Source organism: Solenopsis invicta, chromosome 5 (assembly GCF_016802725.1).
Source record: "Solenopsis invicta isolate M01_SB chromosome 5, UNIL_Sinv_3.0, whole genome shotgun sequence".
NCBI classification, from domain to species: Eukaryota; Metazoa; Arthropoda; class Insecta; order Hymenoptera; family Formicidae; genus Solenopsis; species Solenopsis invicta.
In genome coordinates this window covers 10,538,333-10,562,986 of record NC_052668.1, presented here as the reverse complement: position 1 = coordinate 10,562,986, position 24,654 = coordinate 10,538,333, and the positions used below count along the sequence as shown (strand labels likewise).

The window sequence follows — 24,654 nt, the reverse complement described above, 5'->3', positions numbered from 1 at the left end:
CGGAAATGCTACACATCCAATTACAAACAAATAGCCTCAATTTACAAAGGGATACTGAATTTCTACATCACGTATACCTCTCACTATTAAAGAGACTGTAACAGATAAGTTTTATTTACTAGCAACAATCGTCTCACCGTTAATTCGCTATGTTGATTTTATATTAATCTTCTTGCCATCAATTCACGTTAAGTCTGTAATTTTATTTTTAATTTGATAATTCTGACATTGTTAATTGTTGTCCGCTAATTTATTTTGTTTTGTATCAAATGATTTCTCCGTTCATATTTACGTATCTATGTATCTATTATTGTTTGTTCTCTCTCGTTTATTTGACTTCCTCGGCGATGGTAGGATGTTCGAACGAAAATTTAGTCAGTATACGTTATTGCGTGAGATAGTGAGCACGCGGCATTACAAAAAATTCGAACGTATACTTTGACAGGCAAATTTCGCTTTCTATGGACAAAGTTATCCAACGCTTCACTGGTCGTCATTAGTGCCAATGGGTGAGTCACATAATTTAAAAAAATAAAAAAATAAAAAAACATTAATTATAGCAATGTCAGCTATCTAAGAACACGATGGTTGTTTAGAAAATTGTCAATTTCACTGACATGACAACGGGCAATGCTTCCACGGCGGATTTGGCAAACCGTTGGTGACTCATTTAATTCCCGGTAACTGACTGATGACGATTAGAATAGCTTCCACTGTAATTGCGTTGAAGATGACGATTAAAATAATTTTTTACTCGTAATTTCGCTGAAGAGGGCTTCAAAGAGAGCCGAAACGTTCGTTACTTCTCATTCATTATGAATAAATAATTGTTTGTACACTGATTTTGCGCTCTTAAATCCGCGTTGACTCTCACTAGCCTGTTTTAGTTGTTTATTTTGTGTTAAATCTTGAGAGGCTTTTAATACTTTGTTTTAATATTAAAACACAGAAAAATTCTAAGCCATAGAAAATTAAAAATATATAATTTTATCACAAAATATACTTTATTTTTTTTAAACAAAACTAATTTTTAAATGTACTTTCGTGATGGTCCATATTACCACCCTTGTTTCTCTTCGATCCATGCAGTGTCGTTACACTTTTATAAATCGTGTTCTAAGTCAACCAATTCTAAGTAATAAATATCTCATAACTTTGAGTTTAGAATCTATTAAACAACATTTTGAATATAATAATTAAATTTCAATATAAATTATTAATTATTGACAAAGTTATTAAATAAAATGTAAATAGTGCCATAATACCGCCTTCTCCTCTATGCTTTCAGTTTAGAGATAACGCATAGCGTGACAAAGTTACATCATTTCACAGACCTTGATGTGGTGGGGAAGTAATCAAAAATAGTAATGGCAAACACAATACAGGCATAATGCAGTTCACAATGTGAATGTCATGTTATAACTTTTGTTCAAATTTGCTAGTAAGCTACAAGCATATTGCTATTATTTTACTTACTGGGATTAGTAGCTAAGTATTAAATGATTTCTATCATAAGCAACCTTTACATGCAAAAAACGTGCGCAACGATGTGCAAAGAAATTACATAGACATTCTATGAGAGCTAACAAAGTTATCAGATGATAAGAAGGAAGATTTTCTCTAAAATGCATAAGGTTGAGTAAATTTTTCTGTATGTTCACAGAATTACATGTACCTGAAGATAGTGCTACACTTTTTCATTGGACTAGTAATTGGCGCGTTATTTTTTAATATGGGCAATAATGGATCCAAGGCCTACACCAATTTCTTCTTTTGCTTGTCATGCATTATGATTTTTTTGTACCTACCCATGTTTCCAGTACTGCTGCATTGTAAGGAAAAGTTTCTTTTTACGCATAGAAAATTAAGAACGGTGCATAAAAAAATAATAAATCAACACTTCCTTACCGATTAAAATTTTACCTATTTTACATTCATTATAAGAAAATGCGTTTACCTCACACTAGAAAAAAGTTGTTAACTTGATTAAATCTTTCAACCTGATTAAATTTTTTCAGTATAAGTATATTTAATTTACATATACAAAATACTTAAATTTTTCAGCATTTATGTGTTTAAGAACACATACATTTAAATACATAAGTATTTGAACTAAAGAAATTTAATAAAGTTGAAAAATTTATTCAAGTTAACAACTTCTTTTCAGTGTACAATCAAAACGATATTATGATATTTATCGTTAATTGCTACAAACATATACAGGGTGTTTGATAAATACTACTTATGCTCTTGTGGTTTGATAGAGCAGGTCAAACTGAAAAGAAAAGTTCTTTACTATTTTTCATTAATTGCAATAGTTACCGAGATAAAAATTTGTAAAATTCGACGAATAAGCGCGTTACAATCTGGGTTACATTTTTTTACAGACTATACAAAAAACCAAACACTTAACCTAAACTTATTCACTATCTTAATCTAACTTAAAATCTACTCACTTGCCCTACGCACACACACACACACGCCCGGAAACCTCCGCTTCCGTCGCTAGTAATCTGTTATCTATCTACCCACTATCTATATCTATATATATGTACAAATGTCGAGACTTCCTCCCTCAATCATTCCATATTTTCTTTTTACTTACCCGCTATTCCTCTCCCCCTACTTTCCCCTTTCCTTCTTTCTCACCTTTTCCCTCTCCTTCTTCTCCCCCCCCCCCTTCTCTCTCGCGAGGAGAAGACGTGTGGAAAGTTGCTCCGTAAATGTAATAACTTTTGAGTGGTTTAAAGTGAGAAAAGACATAAAATAAGTTGTTTGACTTACGCCGCCATAGACTGGGGATAGCTGTGAGAGTTATCTAGTCGGGATATGGCAATCTGTGAATGTAAGCAGTGAATTTATTGTTCGGGACATCAAAGTCTCACAAGACAGTAGACATTATACGTGGACACAATAGTGCTGACGTATGTAAGTGGATCATAGGTGACGGATCGCTTATGCTGATATTAACGGTTTTGGCCGAATTATCAGCAGACGACGAGTATGCAGAATACCAATGCTCGGCATATAAGAAGGCAATTAAGAGCAAAGTTGTTAAATGTAAAACTTGCCCAAAGCTTTTTTACCATCCAATCCTTACCATATCTCCTCTTCCCAATCCTTACCATATCTTCTTTTCCCAATCCTTACCATATCTCCTCTTCCTAATCCTCCGTACCTGTCCCATCACACTTGCTGTCTTCTTTATTCTCTCTCTTAAATATGCTTCCTGCCCCCCGTTTATTTAAAACCTGTATCCTAAATAGCTGAACTCTTTCATTTCCTCTATCCCTCTCCCTTTCCTTATCTACCTCACTTTCCTCCATTTCCCTCCCCTTTTTCTAAATCTTATCAACTTTGTCTTTGCGGCATTCACCTCTAGTCCTTTCTTATCCATATAACCTCTCTATTATACTCCTCATTTTTTCCTCCCCCTCCTTCAACAGGACAATATCGTCCGCATACAATAGAGAGTATACCCTCTCCCCACCACTACTATTCTTCCCCACCTCACCTTCCTCATCTCTTCTTCCAAATCCACTAACATCAAATTGAATAGCAGAGAACTGAGAGGACAGCCCTGCCACACTTCCCTCGCCGTCCAGAAACTCCCCCTTTTCTCCTCCCCCACCCTCACTCTACACCTTGTTTCCCTTAGCAGTTTTTCCCCTCTTTACCAGTCCCGTCCTCACCCTTTTTCCCCTCATTGCTCCTATCACTGTTTCCCTGCTCACCGAGTCAAATACCGCCTTCAAGTCTACAAACATAACGACCAATGTACCTTTTTTCCCCAGCTCTCTATTTACGACATAGTTTAGAACGAAAATGTCCACGATTTCTTTCACTTTTCTAAACCCCACCGGCCCCTTTTGAAGCATCTCCTTTTTTTCTACTTCCCCTTCTAGCCTCCCCGCTAACATATATTTTGTATAATGTCGGCATCAGCGTCACTCTTCTATACTCATTCACCCTTTTCCCATCCCCCCTCTTAACTATAGGAACCCCGTTTTTCCATGCCTTCAGCCACCCCTCCTCTCTCCAAACCCTATTGCATATCCACCATACCAAGTCCGTCACGTTCTCTCCTCCATATCCAGTGAGAAATGACAGGTTGAAAAGATGTCTAATCAACGTTTAATAAATCAGTTAATATAGAAGTTTAAAATTTGGTCAATTAGACGTCTTTGTGTCATCAAAATTAAACAACTATTAGACGTTTTGCATAAACTCTCTATAAATATTTTCTTCGAAATATCCGCATAACTATTATATTATTGCACCACAAGATCTCAATGAACAAAACAATATTTTTGTAATATTTTAAAAAACATTTTTCGTAAAAAAAAATTCTCAGGTATTTCTTTTCGGAAATTTCCAAATGGCCATCCATCCAAGTCGCGACTCCGGTGAACGTTTCTTGACTTCCGTGATCGCTGCGAACTGATCATTCATGATGACCTGTAAACACTTTGTAGTCATATGTGTAAATAACTGATAGATCAAATCAATACATACATATGTTATCAAAAAATGAAACATGTATAATTAAAAAATATTATTTATAAAAAAATATATAAAATTATTGTTTTTTTACAATTTTTACAAATGCAGAATAAGATCTGAAATAACTTTTCTGTTATTCGTTTAACTAAAAATGCAACTAGAAATTATGTGTTAATATAGTAAAATAATTAAATTAAATATAAAAAAATTTCGGGAAGTCAAGTTTATTAAAGACGTCTTGCATGACCCAATTTTTAACTTTATGTTATCTGGATAAGAGAAGAAAATAGTGACGTTAACCATTTTTATTAATTATATATTTGCAAAACTACATCTAATAAAAAAATATTTAGAGTGGTTAAATAGTAGTTGAAATACTTATTAATATCAACCACTGATGTTGAATAGACGTTTTTTCAATTTATTAATATCAACCAACAACGACATAGACGTCAAATAAACGTCTTTTCAATTTATTATTTCGCACTGGGTATTTTCATACCTCATTGGATATCTTGTCGATTCCTATTGCCTTTCCATTCTTCAGCTTTTCTATCACTCTTTCTATCCCTTCTCTTCCTCTTCTCCTTCCGACCTAACACCTTTCCTTCTCCCCAACACCATTTTTTCTTTCACCCCTCCCAATAAATCTCTAAAATACTCCTTCCATTCCTCCATTTCTATATCCTTGCTCACCTGCTTTCTTTTCTTCTTTTTCCTTCTCATTACTTTCCAAACTTGCCCTTCCTGTTTCGCCTCCTTCGTCATTCTTTTCCATCTTCTATTTTCCTCTTCCGTCTTTAACTTACACAGGTTCTTATACTCTTTCTTCTTGCCCCTATATTCCTCTCCTCCTCCTCCTCGCCTCCTCACCACTCTCTCAACTCTCTCCTCACCTCTCTTTTCGCGACTCTGTATTACTCATTCCACCAGCCCTTTTTCCTCTCTCTTCCCCTCCCTATCACCACTTTTCCACCTCCCTCAACGCCTCTCTCACTTTACCCCCCATCTCCTCCATATCCTTGTTAATCCCTCTTTCTCCATTCTTCATTTCTCCTAACTTTTCCTTAAACCTCTTTTTCTCTTCTTCATTCTATACCCCCTCCCCCCTATTAATTTTATTCCTTCTCCCACCTTTTCTTGTCTCCCTTCTCCCTTCCTTCAACCATACTACCAAAGGATGGTAATTGGACTCTACATTATCCCCCACCTCCATTCTCTTAATCTTTTCCTCTTCTCTAACTAGCACATGATCAATCAGCGTCTCTCCTCTTTCCGCCGTATATGTCCACTCTTTCCCTCACCTTTCTTTATCCTTCCGTTTACAATAATCCAACCCTTTTTTCCTATAAAATCCAGCTTCCTCCCCTCTCCATTCATCTTTTTATCCTTTGACTGTCTGCTTTCTTCCTCTCTATCCTCACCCTTTAGCTACATACTTCCTCCTTTTTCCTCCGTCCTTGCATTAAAATCCCCCCCCCCCCTTCCAATTATTACCTTTGTGTCCAGTCTCCCTTCCTCCCTCCACTCCCTTAATTTTTCTAACTTTTCTTTCATGTCTTCACTCACGTACACTCCAACCACTCTCCATTACGTCTTTCCGCACTTTATCTTTTCCACTACGATTTCTTTTCTCTCCTCCTTTTTCTTCCCCCCCCCCCTCCTTTCACTAACTCTTTTCTGATCCCCATCAACATTCCACCTATTGCTTTTCTCTTTTTATTTCTTTTTTTGCCTTCTACCACTTCCACACATACTTCCTCCTTTTTCCTCCTTTTTCCTCCTTTACCCTCTTGGCAGCTTGCTCTTTACCCCTGCAGCTTTCTCTCTACCCACATCAACACTATGACATCCAAGCCTCTCTAAATCTCCTCTTCTTTCCCCCGCAGCCCTGCCACGTTCCAAAACACAATCTTCATCTCTCTCTCTCCCTGCTGTGTTTCCCTAGTTCCCCTGCTCACTCTTTCTTCCCTCCACAAAACCTCCTTTCTTTTCCTTCTTACCCCCCCCCCTCCACTTCCTTTCCATCCTATTCTTCAACTTTCCCTTCCTTTTATCCCAAAACCACCAAACTCCATCTATCAATGCTCTGTTTTCTTCTACTCATATCCTCGCCTTTTTTTTTCCTCCTCCTCCTCCTTCGCCAAATCTCTGATTTTCCACCTTACTTGCCTTTCCTTCCACGTCAAATTATCCTCTATCCACACTCTCCCCCCTCTTAGCCTACCTTTTTTTCATCACCTCCTTTTTCTCTCCCTTCGTCCTGAAACTCACCACTGCAAACATCTTTTGCTTCTCATGCCCTGTTTTTACTTTTCTCACTTCTTCCACTCCAACCTCCGCTCTTGCACTCTTAAGTATACTTTTTTTCCCTTTTTACGTCATTTCCTCCTGATTTATATTTTTTTATAATCATTTTCTTATTTCTTTTCTTCTTATCTCTTTCCTCCCACATCTCCTTCATCTTCCTTATCCTTTCTTCTAGCCCATATCCTTTTTCTCTTCCCTCCTCTTTTCCCCTACCCTTCTTTCCACCCTATTCTCCAACTCTCTTCTTTCTTCCCCTTCCTTCAACCTCAATCCCTTTTCCCACTTCTTTTCCAGGTTTTCTACTCTTTTTTCTATTTTCTCCCTGTCCTTCCTCCACTCCTCCTCTCTTCTTTTCATTTTCTCTAACTTCCCCATTAACAATCTCATCTTCTCTTTCATCCTTTTCTCCATCCTTTCTCACTTTTCCATCATCTCATCTATCCATCTGCTTAAAGACTCCATCATCTGTCACACTTCTCCCTCCGCTTTTCCTACCGGTGATCTCGCCGTCTTTTTGCTTCTCTGGAAAACCTCTCCCTTCTCCTTCCCTTCTTTTCCTTCTGCCTCCCCTTCTAATCCTACTTCTCTTTTTCTCTTTCACATTTCTAAATCTCCTGCTGCACTCCCCTGCGCTCCTCACCGCCCGTTTTTCAACTCCATCACTTTTGCCCCTGCCAAATCCTCCCTCCCCTCGTTCTCCATTTCTTCTACCCGACCCTCTCCTTGTTCCCGTAATTTTCTTACTGTGCACTCTATTCTTTTCTAAGTTGCCTATCTCTCTGCTACTTAGTCACTGTCCGTGCGCATGCGCTTCCCCATCGCACCGTTCGACAATTCTCTACCTTGCTCCGCCTCTACGCTTATTACACACTCCGTGCTCACACTCCAAGCACGCGCCCGCGCTCGTGCATTTCTCCTTCTCTTCCCCGCTCTCCTCTTGCCCCCCCCCCCTTTCAACTCCCCGATTTTTAACCTTACTTCTACACTGCACTTGCTTCCACACTCTCACATACTCATACACTCCACTCGATCTCTCTTTCTCCACTCACTCCACCTTTCATACACGCTTACACTCCGCTTTCCCCTTCCACTCCCCACAATCGCTCTTCGCCTTTATCACCAAAGACTCTCTCATCACACCTGTCTACTCTCGCTCGCTCCGGAAACGGAAGTCCTTTTCAGTATTTATATATTTAACACATATATTTAATTTAAATACATAAATATTTTAACTGATAAAATTTAATAAAAAAGGACTCTGCACGATTTATATGAAAAAAACGTTTTCAGTCAATTTGCTTGAATTTTTATATGTTATAGTACTTGCATTCCTAGTGAAAAACCTTAATTTTTAGAATGAGCGGATCCCGACAGCACACGGGACCGATAGTACATCGGCACACCATTCACAGCGGCGGATGCCTATAGTTTTTTTGGGGAGGGTTCCGATAGCGCACATCCCGATAGCCCACTAACCAATCATCTTGACTTATCTAACCCAACCTACAAAAAATCTTTAGGCATCTGCCATTGTGAGTAGTTTGTGTGCTATCGGGATGTGCTCTTCCGGACCCGCCGGTTTTTTTGTTGGTTGAGTTAAATAAGTCAAAATGATTGGTTGGTGGGCTATCGCACCGTGCGCTATCGGATACCGTTCTTTTAGAACATTTCTATGTCTAGTTTCGGAATTAAAAATATTTGAAGGTCTCTTTTATGACATTAGTTCATATTGTATATCTATACTAGTTTGAACTTGTATGCTTGCTCATACTCGTATATGTATATGGGTGCGTATGAATGCCTGTAGATAACGCGGGCACACGCGGGCGTGTGCGCCCGTAAGATGTGTGGAGCAGAGATAAGTACCTCATGGTTCGTCATTTCTGTAGTATTTAATGAAACCCTCTCTACATGTACTTATTGTATGTGTGTGCGTGCGTGCGTGCGCGTGCGCGCGTCTGTGTGCGTGTGTGTCCGCGTGCATATAAAAAAATTCAAACAAATTAACTGAAAACGTTTTTTTCATGTAAATCGTGCGGGGTTCTTTATTCAAGTTAATAACTTTTTTTCAGTGTACAATCAAAGCGTAATACGATTGTATGATATTTATAGTTAATTGCTACAAATGTATATAAAATATTAAATGTAAGACGTTGAACTCGTGAAAATATAAGCTAAACAGTGTATAAATGGCAAATACGAGTCGAACGCGATAAACAGTGAGCGTAAGAAAATCTCAAATAATTGAGTAATTACATGTAAAATTGGACGGGATCCGATAGCCTACGGTGCGATAGCCCACCAACCAATCATCTTGACTTATCTAACACAACCAACGGAAAAACTTTAGGCATCGGCCGCTGTGAGTGGTGGTGGGCTATTGGTCCCCTGCGCTATCGGGATCCCCCCGCCATGTACCCATTTTTCGAGCCAAACAACTCGCATTTTTGTCATTTCCCTACGAAGAAGCCTCGGTAAAGAAGTCTTCATTACCGGCGGCCATTAATGTTTCATCTTTAGCGCTGTTTTGTATATTTGTCATGAATATTATAAGCTAAAGATGGCTCAAAGCAAGAGCCGAAACGTTCTGTATTATATGAAATTTTACATGTAATTACTCAATTATTTGAGATTTTCTTACGTGCACTCTTTAGCGGGCAGATCCCGATAGCACACGGGACCAATAGTACAGCACTACTCACAGCGGCCGATGTCTAGAGTTTTTCCGTTGGTTGGGTTAGATAAGTCAAGATAATTGGTTGGTGGGCTATCGCATCGTGTGCTATTGGATTTCGTCCCTCTTTACCGCTTTTAACTTATATTTGCCGTTTATACACTATTTAGTTTATAAAATATCAAAACTTTTCTCAAAGATGATTTGTAGAGACACAGAAATGATAATAAAAATGCCTTTTTTTAAAGATATTAGTTCAAAATCATATTTCGTTATTTTCTTATTACAGTTCCTTCGGAAATTCAACTAATGAAACGTGAGCATTTTAATAGATGGTACGATCTTAGTGCGTATTTTTGGGCTTTTACAGTTATTAATATACCTTTACAGGTAGGTTTTCTGTAAATTGTACTCGTATTTTATATATTTTTAGCATAAGCAATATATCAAAAAGATTCTTTTTCTTTGATAGCGCTCTAGTGCGTCCATTTCTCCAAATGGAACTTTATAGCGAATTCAGTTGGATGCATTAGTGCACACATTAAAGCCGTTGCGCATTGTACACAAATCGACGTAATAGTACACTCAAGGACTTTGATTTTGTTCATGGGAAAATTTTTCAAACTGAGAAGTCGCTATCTTTCTACTTGCAGTTCACGATTAACGTAACGACCAATAAGCTCTAGTCGTTTCATTAATCATGAACTGCGAGAATGTAGAAAATGATAACTTCTCAGTTTGGAAAATTTCCCCATGGACAGAATCAAAGTCCTTGGGTGTATATTATGCAACATGGGGCCGAGCTTTGCCGTTCGCGACTGAGGACGCTGTTTTCAGCACTCGTCTGTGCTACGCGCGCTTCGCGCGTATAACTGCGCCTCGTACTAAAAACATCGTCTTCAGTCGAGAACGCGCTCGACTCCGATATTGCATACGATATTTTATGCAAAAGAAATACGTTTTTTGCGGCATTCGAGGCAGAACAGCATTTTCCTGTCACTGCTTGTTCTGATTATAGGTTATAAGAGATCAATATTATCTTTGCTCATGCATTCGACCCTACGCTCAGCGCATGCGCCACGACTCGTTCACAGTTTCTTGACAAAAGCACGGTTGCGTATGCGAACCGTACGAAAATATTGATTTTGCCGTCCAGGGACGGCAATATCCCCCATCTCAAAGATTGCACATTTACGGCCATGTTACCAACTGTCCTAGAATGTCGTGAAAAACGTGCTTCTTTTGCATAAAGATATGTATTTAATATAAATATATAAAAGAATTAAACCGCGAAAAAATCCTTAATATGCTTTATTGTGCTATTTGATAAAATATATATTTTATCATTTGAGAAATAGGCATTTTATTTTTCATTTAGATTAGATCAGTTTATATAATTTTAATGTGCATCAGTGCGCACTAGTGCAGTCTCGCTATCAAATTCGCTATTTGTGTCTCAGAAAAAAGCTGTCCTTGAGTTCTCTTTGATTTCGTTATAGTTACAATTTTTAAAAAAAGAGGTTTCATAAAAATAAAGTTCTTAGCATTAAGATTATATCTCGTTACTTTACATTAAATCTTCAATTTGATTTCAATATTCATTTCTATTCATACATTTTTAAAATTATTCTTAATCTTTTTTCAGATATTTTTCGCAATTTTATATCTTTCAATAGTCTATTTAATCACGGATCAACCCCTGGAGTTGCATAGGATCACAAAGTTTTTTGGTACTTGTTTCGTGTGTGCCTTGATCGCTGAGAGTATAGGACACAACATCGCTAGCGTATTTAATGCTGTGGTACGTTCAGGATTGCACATCGCAAAAAAAGAAAATTTTTCCTAATATCGACAAATAATTTTTTGTATTGTTTATTTTTAGAGTAGTGTATTTATCGGATCAATGTTAACTTGTCCCATAATGCTAACTGCGGTGCAAAATTTCGGCAATCCAAGTCCTTTATCGCTCTATCGAACAATTCTCATGTACATGAGTTACATCCGATACGCATTGGAGGCTCTCATAGTGGCCTTGTTTGGTTATGGTAGACCGAAGTTACCTTGCTCAAAGAAAGATTACTGCTATTTCAGTCCGCCTAAAGAAATCATACGAATCATGTTAGGTAAGAATCTATTGATCTGACTTCTCAAAGGTCGGATAATTGGTAACTATTACACAGTTACCAGTTAGTGTGTAGCAGTTGTTACACAGATTGTACATGTATTCCATAATAACGATGTTTCCTAAAAGCCTTGAATATTTTGATGTTGATCTGTAAGTGTCCAAAATGTTTAAGCAAATGTCTGTATTTCAGGTTCAGAGATATTTCCTAATTTTTGGTTGGATATATTCGCTCTTTTTGTTATCTTATTTATTTCTAAAGGACTCTTATATTATCTGTTGAAGCAAAGAGTGCAACCAAACAAAGTTTTTCAGATAATGCATACAATCAGAAAAATGATCATAAGCCATTTAAATATATAATTGTTAGTTATATGTTTCTTATTCGCACGTATTATATATGATGTATGACGTGTTAACTTTTATACGTTAGTTAAATAAAGATAGCTATTGTTCGTTTTCATTTAACTAACTCATAATACCGCTGAGAACCATAGAAACGAGGACATTACCGACATGAAAAATGACATTGTCTATAACATAGTTCAATGTCCATTTTTTTGGGAAACATAGAGGCGTTTCAAAATAAAATCTCACTTAAACTCAAAACGTGATCACTCTTAGGTTCCTCTCTGGTTTTACTCAAAGAGGAACCTGAGAGCAGCCATACTGATCTTTTCTTTATTTTACGCTTCAAAACTCCCGGTACACTACGATTCACATTTATTTCGTCCGGAATGTGAACTAAAAGTTACATCTACTTTGCGACCCGCCGTCAAAAACAGTAGCTTAGTTTACACTCAGTGACGTAACACTATTGAGGAGGCAGTGGCTCTGTGCCCAAGGGTTTTTGGTGGCCCTTGAAACTTAATTTTATTTTTAATTACATTGTCCAATACCAATTTTCTTGACATTCTAAAAATCGTTTCCAGTAGATCTCTATATCGAAAGATATAACTAACGCAAAAGTAAAAATGCCTATTTTAGCAATTTTATGAGTTTTTCTCAAAAACTTAAGGCTCCTGAGTACTCGCCGCGGTCGTATTGTGACGTCAGAAGCAAGAAATTGCGTGAAATCATATGTGATTTTGTCAAACATGCCATTTGTAAATAAAGCCAATTTGGATAAAACAGACTAAGCAGATGGCTTTAAAACACTTCTAAATATCGATCACGACTATCCTTTTTCCGCCTAACAATCAATAAATAGTCGTAAAAAGTATGTAAAGTGAAGCTATTGAAACAGAAAAACACACAGTCACGTAATTTTGTCAAACATGCCATTTCTAAATAAAGCCAATTTAGATAAAACAGACTAATTAAATGGCTTTAAAACACTTCTAAATATAGGTCACGACTATTTTTCTTTCGTCTTGCACTCAGTAAATAGTCGTAAAAAACACGTAAAGTGACACCTATTCAAACAGGAAAACACACGGATAGCTATTGAAAGGAGTGAAAAATGTACTTTTATGTATAAAATTCAAAGAAACTTTACTCGCGGTCCATCTTTATGAATTTGGTAAATAGGAGACAAGTCATATTTTCACAATGAAACACGTACCCAATCAGCACACAATATTTTTTAAATGTTTTTTTAATATTTATTTAATATTAATTTTTCATTGTACAATTCATTATAACAAAAATATTTATTAAATATTTATTAAATATTTATTTAACATTAATTAAACATTTAAAATAATGATTTAGAAAAAATATTTATTTAAAATTTATTTAACATTAACTAAATATTTAAAATAATGATTTGGGAAAATATTTATTTAACGTTTATTTAACGTTTATTTAATATTTATTTCACATTAATTTTTCATTTAAAAAACATTTTCTAAAAATATTAATTTAACATTTATTAAACTGTTACGTCCGTGGATTCGCGAGGTTGCGATCCGGGACGTAGATTTTGTTCTTTTGTTAGTTTTGGTGAATAAGTGGGTATTTTGGCATCCCACCGCTCTCACCAGTTGTTACGTCCGCGGATTCGCGAAATTGTAATCCGGGACATAGATTTTGTTTTTTCTTTTGGTTGAATTTTAACTCTGTTTGAGATAAAGGCAGCTGTCACCAGTCGTGGCTCGGAATCGTGCGATAACACGCCCCGATACACGACAATTCATTTATGATGGGAGAGATGTTTTGGGAGGATACATATATTTATGTAATGAATAAGCAGTGAATTTAGAAAGGTTTAATAATATTTTATTAAAGTCGAAGGAGTTTAGACATGCGTGATTTGACCGGGGCGACCCCGAAGACCAACGTCTTCGTCAGGAGTAAGACCCACCCGTCGCTGAGATCGTACCTGGAGGTCTGCACGTTGGCGGTTGCCGATGGCAGCGATTCTCGCTTGACCAACAAGACTGATCTGAATTTTGAGCTCCGATTTCGCTCCTTATATAGGCAAGGATATGGGCAAGAGGTGTCGCGGGACGATTCCTCAGGTTCGCGGAAAATTCGAAGCGATAATTTTTCGTAACGTGTGGCCCTTAGAAGCCCGCCCTGCTCCGCGACAGCGCGGCTTGTGCCTATAGTTCGCGCGAGGCGCTTGTAGACTTCTCTGAGGATTGCGACCCGCGGGGGCATCGCATACCACGCATTGACGCGAAATCCAGTGCTCAGAAAATTAATAGAAATTAATAGAAATTATATTACCAGGTGTATGCATAAATTTTTTCTGGTTTCACTAAGAGATGGCGCCAGCGAAAAGTACGCAGCGTATTAATTTGACACATACGTCATTTTGTTCGTCTGACATAAAACTACAAACACACACAAGTTGAGTTCGCCAAAAACTAGCGTCTTTGTTTTATTGTTTAGTGATCATGTCAAGTTTTGTGCCTGAAAAACAACATTTGCGGCACGCATTGCTTTTTTTATTTAATCAAAAGAAAAAGGCTGTTAAAAGTCATCGTTTGCTGGTAGAAACATATGGTGAACACGCTCCATTGATTAGAACATGTGAGACATGGTTTCGACAATTTAAAAGTGGTGATTTCAATGTGAAAGACAGTGAGCGCTCTGGTAGACCACAAAAATGCGAAGACGAGCAATTGCAGGAATTATTGGATGATGACCCAACTCAAACTCAACGGCAATTAGCAGAAGCATTACATGTATCACAAGAAACAATTAGCAGACGTTTACGAGCAATAGGAAAGATCAATAAACTCGGTAAATGGGTCCCACACAATTTGAATGAACGTCAAATGGAAAATCGCAAAGTCACTTGTGAAATGCTACTTCAACGCCACGAAAGGAAATCATTTTTGTATCGAATTGTGACGGGTGACGAAAAATGGATTTATTTTGAAAATCCGAAGCGGAAAAAATTGTGGCTTTTACCTGGCGAAGCCGGTCCATCAACACCACGGCCAAATTGCTTCGGCAAGAAGACCATGCTTTGTGTCTGGTGGGACCAGAGCGGTATTGTATATTATGAACTTTTAAAGCCCGGCGAAGCCATTAATCCACAACGCTATCGCCAACAAATGATTAATTTAAACCACGCATTAATCGAAAGACGACCGGAATGGGCCAGAAGACATGGCAAAGTGATTTTGTTACACGACAATGCGCCGTCTCATACAGCAAAACCAGTGAAAGATACCTTAAAATCTCTTGGATGGGACAGCCTTCCGCATCCGCCATATTCCCCAGATCTGGCGCCATCTGACTATCACCTCTTCAATGAGGCCCGCGCTCGCAGAGCAGCACTTCAGCAATTTCGAGGAAGTTGGAAAATGGCTCGACAAATGGTTTGCCGCAAAAGACAAGCAGTTTTTCTGGCATGGTATTCATAAATTACCTGAAAGATGGGCGAAATGTGTAGAAGCCGATGGCCAATATTTTGAATAAAAAAAATTGATTTCCCTTGAAAATTACGTGTTTTTTTTTACCAAAAACCCGAAAAAAACTTATGCATACACCTGGTATAATTGAGAGTGTACGAGGCGATAGCGCCAAGCAAACGTAAAATAGTTTTACATATAAAAAGTTAAGGTTTTATTATTATTTGTAAGAGATTAATTAAAATTAATTCAAAATCGTTTGGCATTTTTATTGGCCGCGATTTTAAAGTTGTTTCGATTTGAGTTGCATGGCGCAGCAGTAGGAAGCGTCCATGAGTGGATCACGTTTCGATAATTATAAATTTGCCATTCCTAATATTTTATATTAAATTGGAAAGATGAATAGAATTCCAAAGCGCGGAGCTTGGTGGTATTAGAGGGGGTCGCGAGCCGAGGGGTCGGCGCGCACGATGTTTGTCTCGCGCCGATGGACGCTTGCGGGTATTGCGCGTCGAGGGGGCGGCACTGCGATGTAGCCAAGCCATATGAGATTTAAAATCGAGCGATATCGATTTATGATACTGATGTAGGATTTATTTAATTGATCGGAGGATATTTCCGAATTTTAATTAGGCTATTATTAGTACGGATGGCGCGGGAAAATAAAATTTTTTCTGCCAGACGTAACAAAATATTAATTTAATGTTTATTTCACATTAATTTTTTATTTAAATAAACATTTTTTAAAAACATTAATTTAACATTTATTAAACATTAATTTAATATTTATTTTACATTAACTTTTTATTTAAAAAAACATTTTTAAAAAATATTAATTTAAAATTTATTAAACATTAATTTAATATTTATTTTACATTAATTTATCATTTGAAAAAACATTTTTTAAAAACATTAATTTAACATTTATTCAACATTAATTTAATATTTATTTCACATTAATTTTTCATTTAAATAAACATGTTTTAAAAACATTAATTTAACATTTATTCAACATTAATTTAATATTTATTTTACATTAATTTTTTATTTAAAAAAACCGTTTGTAAAAACATTAATTTAACATTTACTTAACATTTATTTAATATTCATTTTATATTAATTTTTTATTTGAAACAACAATTTAAAAAACATTAATTTTACATTTATCGAATATTAATTTAATATTTATTATTTTTTTTTAATAAACATTTTTTAAATATTTATTTAATATTGTTTAAGTATTTATTTTTCATAAATTATTTAATGGAAAAAATGATTTTAGTAAACATTTTTTAAATGTTTATTTAATATTTATTTAATGTTTATTTAATATTAATTTTTTTACTTATTTTTTATCTGTATAAAATTATGTTTATTTATTATTTATTTAACATTTAAGCTCTTTACTTTTCAATTATTATTGAATTTAAAATTTGTTTAAAAAATATTTCAATAACATCTATGAAAATCAGTAAAAAATTAACTTATATATATTTAAATAAATAATATACTTTAATTATATATATTTCGTCTTTTCGATAACATATTGACCTGATCTATCAGAGATGTATGTACATGCATAAACATAAAGTGTTTACAGATCATCACGAGGAATCAGTTCGCAGCGATCATAAAAGTCAAGCAACGTTCACTGGAGTCGCAACTTGGATGGGTGACCGCGTGGAAATTTCCAAGAAAAAAATTCTTAAGTAAAAAACCTTAATATTAAAAAAAAATTGTTTAATGTAAAAAAGGGTGTAAATCCATTAATTTTAACGTTTTTGAAAAATTTTTTTATTGCAAAAGTTTTTTTTTAAATATTGTTTTGCTTATTTATGCTTCGTTAAAAAGAACGTTTCTTTAACGTTTAATAAACGTTTTCTTTAAATGTTTTAAAAACGTTTTTATAATATTTAAAAAACATTTTTTTAAACGTTAAAATAAACATTTTTTTAATGAAAAAAAGGGCACTTAACCCATTATTTTTAATGTTTTCATAAATGTTTTTAAAAATGTTTTTTAAATGTTTTTAAAAACATTTTTTAAATATTGTGTGTTGATTGGGTAATAACAAAATAACATGCACGACAACATCTCATCGTCAATCTGTCATTTGTTGTTTCACGTGTATTAGTTCTAATTTTGTCCGCGACGGAATGTCGCTACTGTCAACGCAGAATTCTCGGCTGAGGAGTTAGGAGCCTTAACACAATATGACAATTTTTTGGTAAGATTTGATGTTTGGATGTTCGTTCACGATCCCGTGTCGCGTGCAATAAACCGCTGTATGTAAGTTGTGTACATGCGCGTGTGTGTGTTTTGTTTATATACAGCAGCAGTGCACCAGATGAAAATTGACAATCGTCACACACACAATTCGAACGCAACAATTGTCCGCGCGCAATACAGGTGTGGCAAACAATTGCCACAATTCCTCATAGACAAAAAAGAAAAATTTTAACGTAACCGGACATATGGTCTCCGGATGTTAGTCATAAATTTTCTAACATTCAGTAATCATAAAAACTTCATACATGGTGGTTGTTAGAACACGTTCTGATCCGTTCGATCTACAACAAATCTGAAATGTAATGGTCGGCCCGGACAAGACAAGAAAATAGATCTCATTTGACTACAAACACAAACGCATATCTTCCGTGCACTTAATTTTGGTATCTATAAGTACAACCCCAGGCAGAAACGCGAGATTAATTAGACGTCCATTAGACCTCGAAGGCATCTACGTCTAAAACATCTAGAAATATTAAATTTAGACTAAAATAACATCTAGGGCCCGTATTCATACTCGAGTTTCAAGTCAGCATTTAAGACCGTCTTGGCGAAGATCGTCTTATTCAAATAAGATCATCTTAATAGTACTGCATTTCATAGTCATGACTTAAGGCAAGCTTGGCGAAGAAGTTCTTGCCCAAGTCGTTTTTATTTGATATAAGATCGTCTTTGTGAAGTAATGCTTAAGATAATGCTTATTTATGAATCAGCTATTTCCGTGATATTTCTTATGAATCCTTCAATGAGAACATTGCATACATTAAGCTAAACGGATCAAACCAAATATTTCAGTGGATCTGTTAAACTATAAAATCAGCAAACTCAAGTATTATATCTATATTAGTATTATAAATTCACCAGTAGATTCAAGAATTTTGAGTCAATTAGTGTAATATGATTAATTATTAAAACTTTATTAATTTACATTAATTGTGAATATAATTAAAATAATCAATAATCAAAAAATTGTATTTATTTAATGGAAAATAAGATACAACTAAATATCTCAAAAAATTCTACAATTTGTGAACACATAAATTAAAAGTAACAAAGGATAAAATCCTTGAAAAATATTGTTATGACCTTGTATATTTGAATATCGCGTGAATGTGGTTAGGCTTTGATTAATTAAGAAAAGGAACTGTCGTTCGTTAGCGACGGGTTGTTGTTGTGTTCTGACTTTTGGTTTGACAACTTGTCAAATTAATAAAGTCATTCTTAAAATATAAGTCTACTCTTTATTTGCGAACGCGCTTGTTATAGTGCGTGAGTGCGATAGTACGACACGACCTCTTCGGTCGTAACATTTTAGGGGCTCGTTCGATCGTTCTTGGACCGTTTTCTTGAAAGAATCAACGCTATGGCTTTAATGAATTCTTCAAGGAGAAGAATGTGCTCGCGTTCCTCAGCAAGGACTGAACGATCTATGGGAGATGATGAGCGTCCATGCACGCGGTCTTTGGGTGACGTCGAGCGAACGACGGAAGAGCGGACGGTTGGTGATAAAACGACGAACACTGCGAAGTTACTGCGTCCTGCGTTAAAGGAGCTCCGTAAGATGAAAGAGAACTGTCTCCGTTTTCAGCAGCACGAGGAGGAACTTTGTGAACAAATACAACGAGCACAACAAGGCCAATCATTACTTTTCTCTTTTTGTTCTCTAACCGCGGAGATTCCTCGGAATTCCGGTACTAATGCGAGTGTTAATTTGAAATTATAACCAGATATTTTCGACAAGAGTGATCCGCTGCGCGAATATTTAACGCAATTTGAATTGATCGCGCGGGCGAATAATTAGGTAGATTCTACTAAAGCGGTCGCATTAGCTTCGAATTTACGGCGGAAAGCGCGTTCAATTCTTGACGGAGTAACGAAACTAGAAGATTTAAGTTACGGAGAAATAAAATCTAAGCTTGAGTTACGTTTTGGGGAAGGACATATAACGCAAACGTTTTATATTCAATTCACTAATCGGATACAAAAATTTGGTAAAGAGCTGCCTACTTTCGGTTCGAATGTTGAGCGATTGTTACGTTTAGCTTATTCAGAATGTTCTCTTGAAGTTCGGGACAAAATTGTTTGCGCGCAATTTATCGTGGGATTATCAGATAGTTTTGTGAAGCAAACGCTATTAGAAGCTTAGTCTTTTTTGAAAACCGCTACAGAGAGGGCAATGGCTATAAAGGTTATTCGGGAAAATAGTTTTCCACGGAAATTTGAAAGAAAAGAGAGGGGAACCGGTTTTGAAAAAAAGGTTAAAAATGAAAATTTTAAGGGAAAAAATAATTTCAAAACAAATTTTGGAAACGTGCGGAAAGAGTGTTGGCAATGCGGAGCTGTGGGACATTTTCGCGTGGAATGTCCTTTTTTGACTTCTGTAGAGAAGGAAAACTCGGTTTAGTCGAACTTTACGGGGCGAGTTCGACGAGAGGGCAAAAGGTTCCAACTGAAAGGAATTTTCGTGTATAGGATAGGAGAAAGGATAAACAATGTTTGTTTTAAGGGACGAGTTGACAGCCAAGAGTGTTTGTTTAGAATTGATACGGATTCCAATGTGTCGGTACTTAGATCGGATTTATTAAGAAAGAACAAGCATTTTTCTTCGATTTTTGATAGTCGATTGTGTTATTCAACTGGGGAAACAGTTTCGGTTAGTTATAGAGTTAATGTGACAGTGGAAATCGGAAAATTTACTTTGGAACTTCCCGTTTATTTAGCAAAAAACAGTGATGAATATATTTTGGAAGTAGATTTAAAAAAAAAATTAGTTTAGAGAAAATGTTTGTTTCCGTTTTTGGTGAAAAAAAAGAAAATCAAAGGAATTTTTTATGTTCGCAAATTTGTAATTCTTGTGTTAGCGTTTCTAATTTTCTTTCAGAATTTTTTTGAAAACAATCTCAGACTTTGGATGTCTCTCAAAAGGAGAAATTTGCCGAACTATAAGATAAATTTCAGAATATTTTCACAGAAAGCGTCGTTGCTGGGAATTATTTACTGAAAATGCATTTTATCGATGTTATAAATTCTCCATCAATTAAACAATCGCCTAGACGCATGCCTTTGCAGATGCGTAAAGAAATAAACAAAATTTTATTTGAAATAAAACAACAGGGTGTTATCGAGGAATCACATAGTCCGTCGGTGTCTCCTGCTGTTTTGGTGAGGAAGAAGGATGGCTCAATTAGATTTTGTGTTGATTTTAGGGAGCTCAATGCTGTAAAAGGATTCTTATTCAATCCCTCGGATAAAGGATTTGCATGATCGTCTGTCCAGAAATTCTTGGTTTTATACTTTAGATCTAAAGAGTGGGTACTGGCAAGTTAAGCTTTGTTTGCAGGATAAGGAAAAGACGGCTTTTTCTATTAGTAATGATTTATGGCAATTTATAGTGATGCCCTTTGGACTTGGCAATGCTCTGGCTACTTTTGAGCGTTTGATGAAGAAAATTCTTTGTTCAATTCTCAACAAAATTTGTTTGGTATATTTAGACGATGTGATCATATTTGGAAAAAATTTTCAGGAAATGTTAGCAAATTTAAGAAAAATTCTACTTCTTTTAGAAAAGGCAAATTTGAAATTAAATCCAAAGAAGTGTTCTTTATTCAGTAGGGAAGTAAAGTATTTAGGTCATGTTGTTTCTGAGAATGGAATTTCTATAGATCCTGAGAAAATTGTGTTAGGAGTTGGCCAGTTCCTCGAAATAAAAAGCAAGTTTCCAGCTTTCTAGGCTTTTGTTCTTATTATAAAAAATTTGTAAAAGGATTTTTGCTTATTGCGAAGCTCTTATTTGTTCTCACAGAAAATTTAACAAAGTTTGTCTGGAATGAAGAATGTCTGCAGGCCTTTGAAAAGTTGAAACAAAATTTAATATCTTCTTCAATCTTGTCGTTTCTAACTGTGGATGGGGAATTCATTCTTGATACGGACGCTTCTAATCATGGTTTAGGGGCGGTACTTTCTCAAATTCAACATGGGAAGGAAAAAGTTTTAACTTATTACAGTCGAGTTTTCAATAAAACTGAGAGTAATTATTGTGTTACTCAAAAGGAACTTCTGGCCGTTGTTGATTCATTTAAAACTTTCCACCATTATTTGTATGGACGTAAATTCCTAGTTAGAACAGATCATGTTTTTTTGCGCTGGTTAATATCCTTCAAAGATTTGGAGGGACAATTAGCGCGTTGGTTAGAACGGCTGCAGGAATATGATTTTGAAATTCAACATTGCGCAGGGAAGTTACATAGTAACGCTGATGCATTGTCCAGGCGACCTTGTATTGAAAATTCTTGCATTTATTGTAAAAAAGTAGAATTTAGAGAAGAAGTTAATAAAGAGAAATTTGTTGGTAGAATAGTCTTCGGGAAAATCGGATCAATTGATTGGTGGAAACCTCAATTAAAAGATTCGTCAATCGTGGACTTATTTCGAGGAAAGGAGGCTAATAAACGTCCACTTAATCAAGAGTTGAGGAATACAACTGCTAAGAGTTATTGGCTTTTATAGGATTCTCTTGAGATTAGGGAGGGAATTTTATGTAGAAGATAGGAGTCTCCAAATTTGCGTTCTGTGGTTTTTCAAACAATAGTGCCACAAGTTTTGGTTAACCGAATTTTGGAGGAAGCTCATGATTCCCCTTCAGGGGGGCATTTCGGTATTAACAAAACTCTAAGAAAAATTTGGAAACGTTTTTACTGGTCGTCCTGCAAGCAAGATGTCGAGCATTGGTGTAAAAGTTGTAAAATTTGTCTTGCTAAAAAAGGTCCTTCAGATAAGGGGAAATCTTCCTTTCAGATTTATAATGCAGAAACACCTTTTGAAAGAATTCAATTGGATATGTTAGGTCTGATACAAATTTCTTCTTCTGGGAATAGATATTTGTTAGTGGTTACAGATTGTTTTACTAAATGGGTGGAGGCTTTTCCGTTAAGAAATATTAGGACTACTGTTGCAGAAGTTTTTGTAAATCAAGTGGCAGCTAGATTTGGTGTTCCATTAGAATTGCATACAGACCAAGGAAGGAATTTTGAATCACGAATGTTCTGAGAACTAACTCAATTGTTGGGAATCAGAAAGACAAGAACTACTCCACTTCATCCACAATCAAATGGTCAAGTGAAACGCCAACATTAAACATTGTTGAATTATTTAGCAAAATTTGTTTCTGAAAATCAAAGAGATTGGGATCGTTAGGTTCCTTTAGGGTTATTAACGTATCTTCTAAACATGAAACTGGTTTCACTCTTTCAGAATTATGTTTAGATCGAGAATTGAGACTACCTCTAGATCTTCTTCAAGGTCCTCCAGATTTTCAAAAAACATCTTCAGTTAGGAATTATTACAATGACCTTAGAAAAAAAATGAATTTATCTCATAATTTAGCGAAAGAACGTATAGAGGTGAAATTTTAAAGAGTTAAAATGTTATACAATCGGAAAGTTAGGCAATTAAATTTTGAAATTGGATAAAAAGTCTGGTTGTTTAATCCTCGAAGAAAACTGGGAAAAACTCCTAAACTTCAGAGTAATTGGGAAGGTCCTTATCAAATTGTTAGACAATTAAATAATGTTGTTTATTGCATTCAAAAATCTAGTAGGCATAAAAATAAAATAGTTTATTTATATAGGTCAGCTACTTTTCTTGAAAGATAATCGCTTTAGGAAATTTCTGTGCCGACAATCAAAAACCCGTGGGAAGCAAAAGTAAAGTTCTGAAAAGAATAGAGACGTCATTTTATTTAAGATTATTTGAGACGACGCTCGATAATATGAGGCAGGAGCCCAGGGTAGAGCAGAAGGTCGTCGAGTAGTAATTGTAAAAGTGAACAACGCTCAGTGACCTGTAGCAGAAGCTCAGGATAGAGTAGAAAGTCCTTGAGCAGGTTGTGATTGCAAAAATGGACGACGCTCGGTAACCTGTAGCAGGAGCCCAGGGTAGAGCAGGAGGTCGTCATCTTAATCTGGATCACAGAAGACGACGCTTGGTAACTCGTGACCGTGGTCCGGGATAGAGCAGGAGGTCGTTGTATTAGAATCTTGTGTACAAAAGTTTTATTTTGGATAAAAGAAAGTAAAAAAATTTAATTTAAAAAGTTTTTTTCTTGCAGAGTTTAAGAGGATGCTATAGTGACCGAAGAACTTCCTCGACGACGGCATTGCAGATTATTTTTCGAGGGAGACCAGGCTATCGCTCTTTGTCCAACGCATAGATCTGTCTTCCTTTTTCGATTATTTCGCCATCTGCGAAAAGACCTATCAACTACAGCCACTGCTCTTCTTGCTATCGTTTACGTGCGCTAAGCGAAATTTGGACACGTACAGCTGTTCACCTATTAAACTTTTTTGTTAGGTTGTTGACTGAAACGATACACAGTCAGTGTTGTGTGTTAGAGTTTTCCGAAGTTCGCCCTGGTCTCATTTTATACATACGAGCTACAGAACGTCAGTAAATAACAAAAATTAACCTTGGTTGACAGATCCACGAGTCGAAAATAAATGAATTTTTAACTTTTTGATCGATTTTTTCATAAAATTTACCAGAGCAGACTTTGTTTTAGTGCGTACTTTTATTTTGCAAAAGGATTTTGTGATCGGTAAAGCCAATTCAAAAATTAATGAACACTGTAATGGTCGGTAATTTCCGTCAGTATAGCATCCTCTTAATTATTTTGAGTGAAATACTCGTTGGATTTTATTTTTTTCATTTTAGTTTTAAGCCTCATTTGAAACGACGATTTTTGTGTGGAGGATCGCTGTGATTTTATTTATTTTAAGAAGATCGCCTTGCCCCGGTTTTTGATTCGAGATTTTCCCGTGGGCCGTAGGGCAAATGTCGAGGCAAAGACTTGGGATGCCTTGCAGGTGTGGGGTCCTCAAGAGTTTATTTCCCCCCCCCCTTGTCCAAAGAATTAAAAAAGAAGTGCTCAAGACTCAAGACTAAAAGTGAGA

The 24,654-nt window shown here is 35.9% G+C and overlaps 2 protein-coding genes across 15 annotated transcripts in view; both read left to right on the top strand.

The window, feature by feature from the left end:
* The window catches only part of LOC105201060 (ATP-binding cassette sub-family G member 1), a 63,228-nt gene extending 51,010 nt beyond the window's left edge, over positions 1-12,218 (top strand). For 11 of the 12 annotated variants that reach the window (XM_026130806.2, XM_039449498.1, XM_039449497.1 and 8 more), the window contains 5 exons: positions 1,664-1,832; positions 9,777-9,877; positions 11,133-11,288; positions 11,370-11,610; positions 11,803-12,016. In XM_026130806.2, the coding sequence (XP_025986591.1) occupies positions 1,664-1,832; positions 9,777-9,877; positions 11,133-11,288; positions 11,370-11,610; positions 11,803-11,972 (837 nt within the window). In that variant the 3' untranslated portion in view covers positions 11,973-12,016. Of the gene's footprint in view, positions 1-1,663; positions 1,833-9,776; positions 9,878-11,132; positions 11,289-11,369; positions 11,611-11,802 lie in introns of all 12 variants that reach the window. The other variant, XM_026130807.2, reaches the window with a different exon arrangement.
* The window catches only part of LOC105207298, a 232,416-nt gene that overhangs the window by 171,315 nt on the left and 36,447 nt on the right, over positions 1-24,654 (top strand). The window lies entirely within an intron of this gene.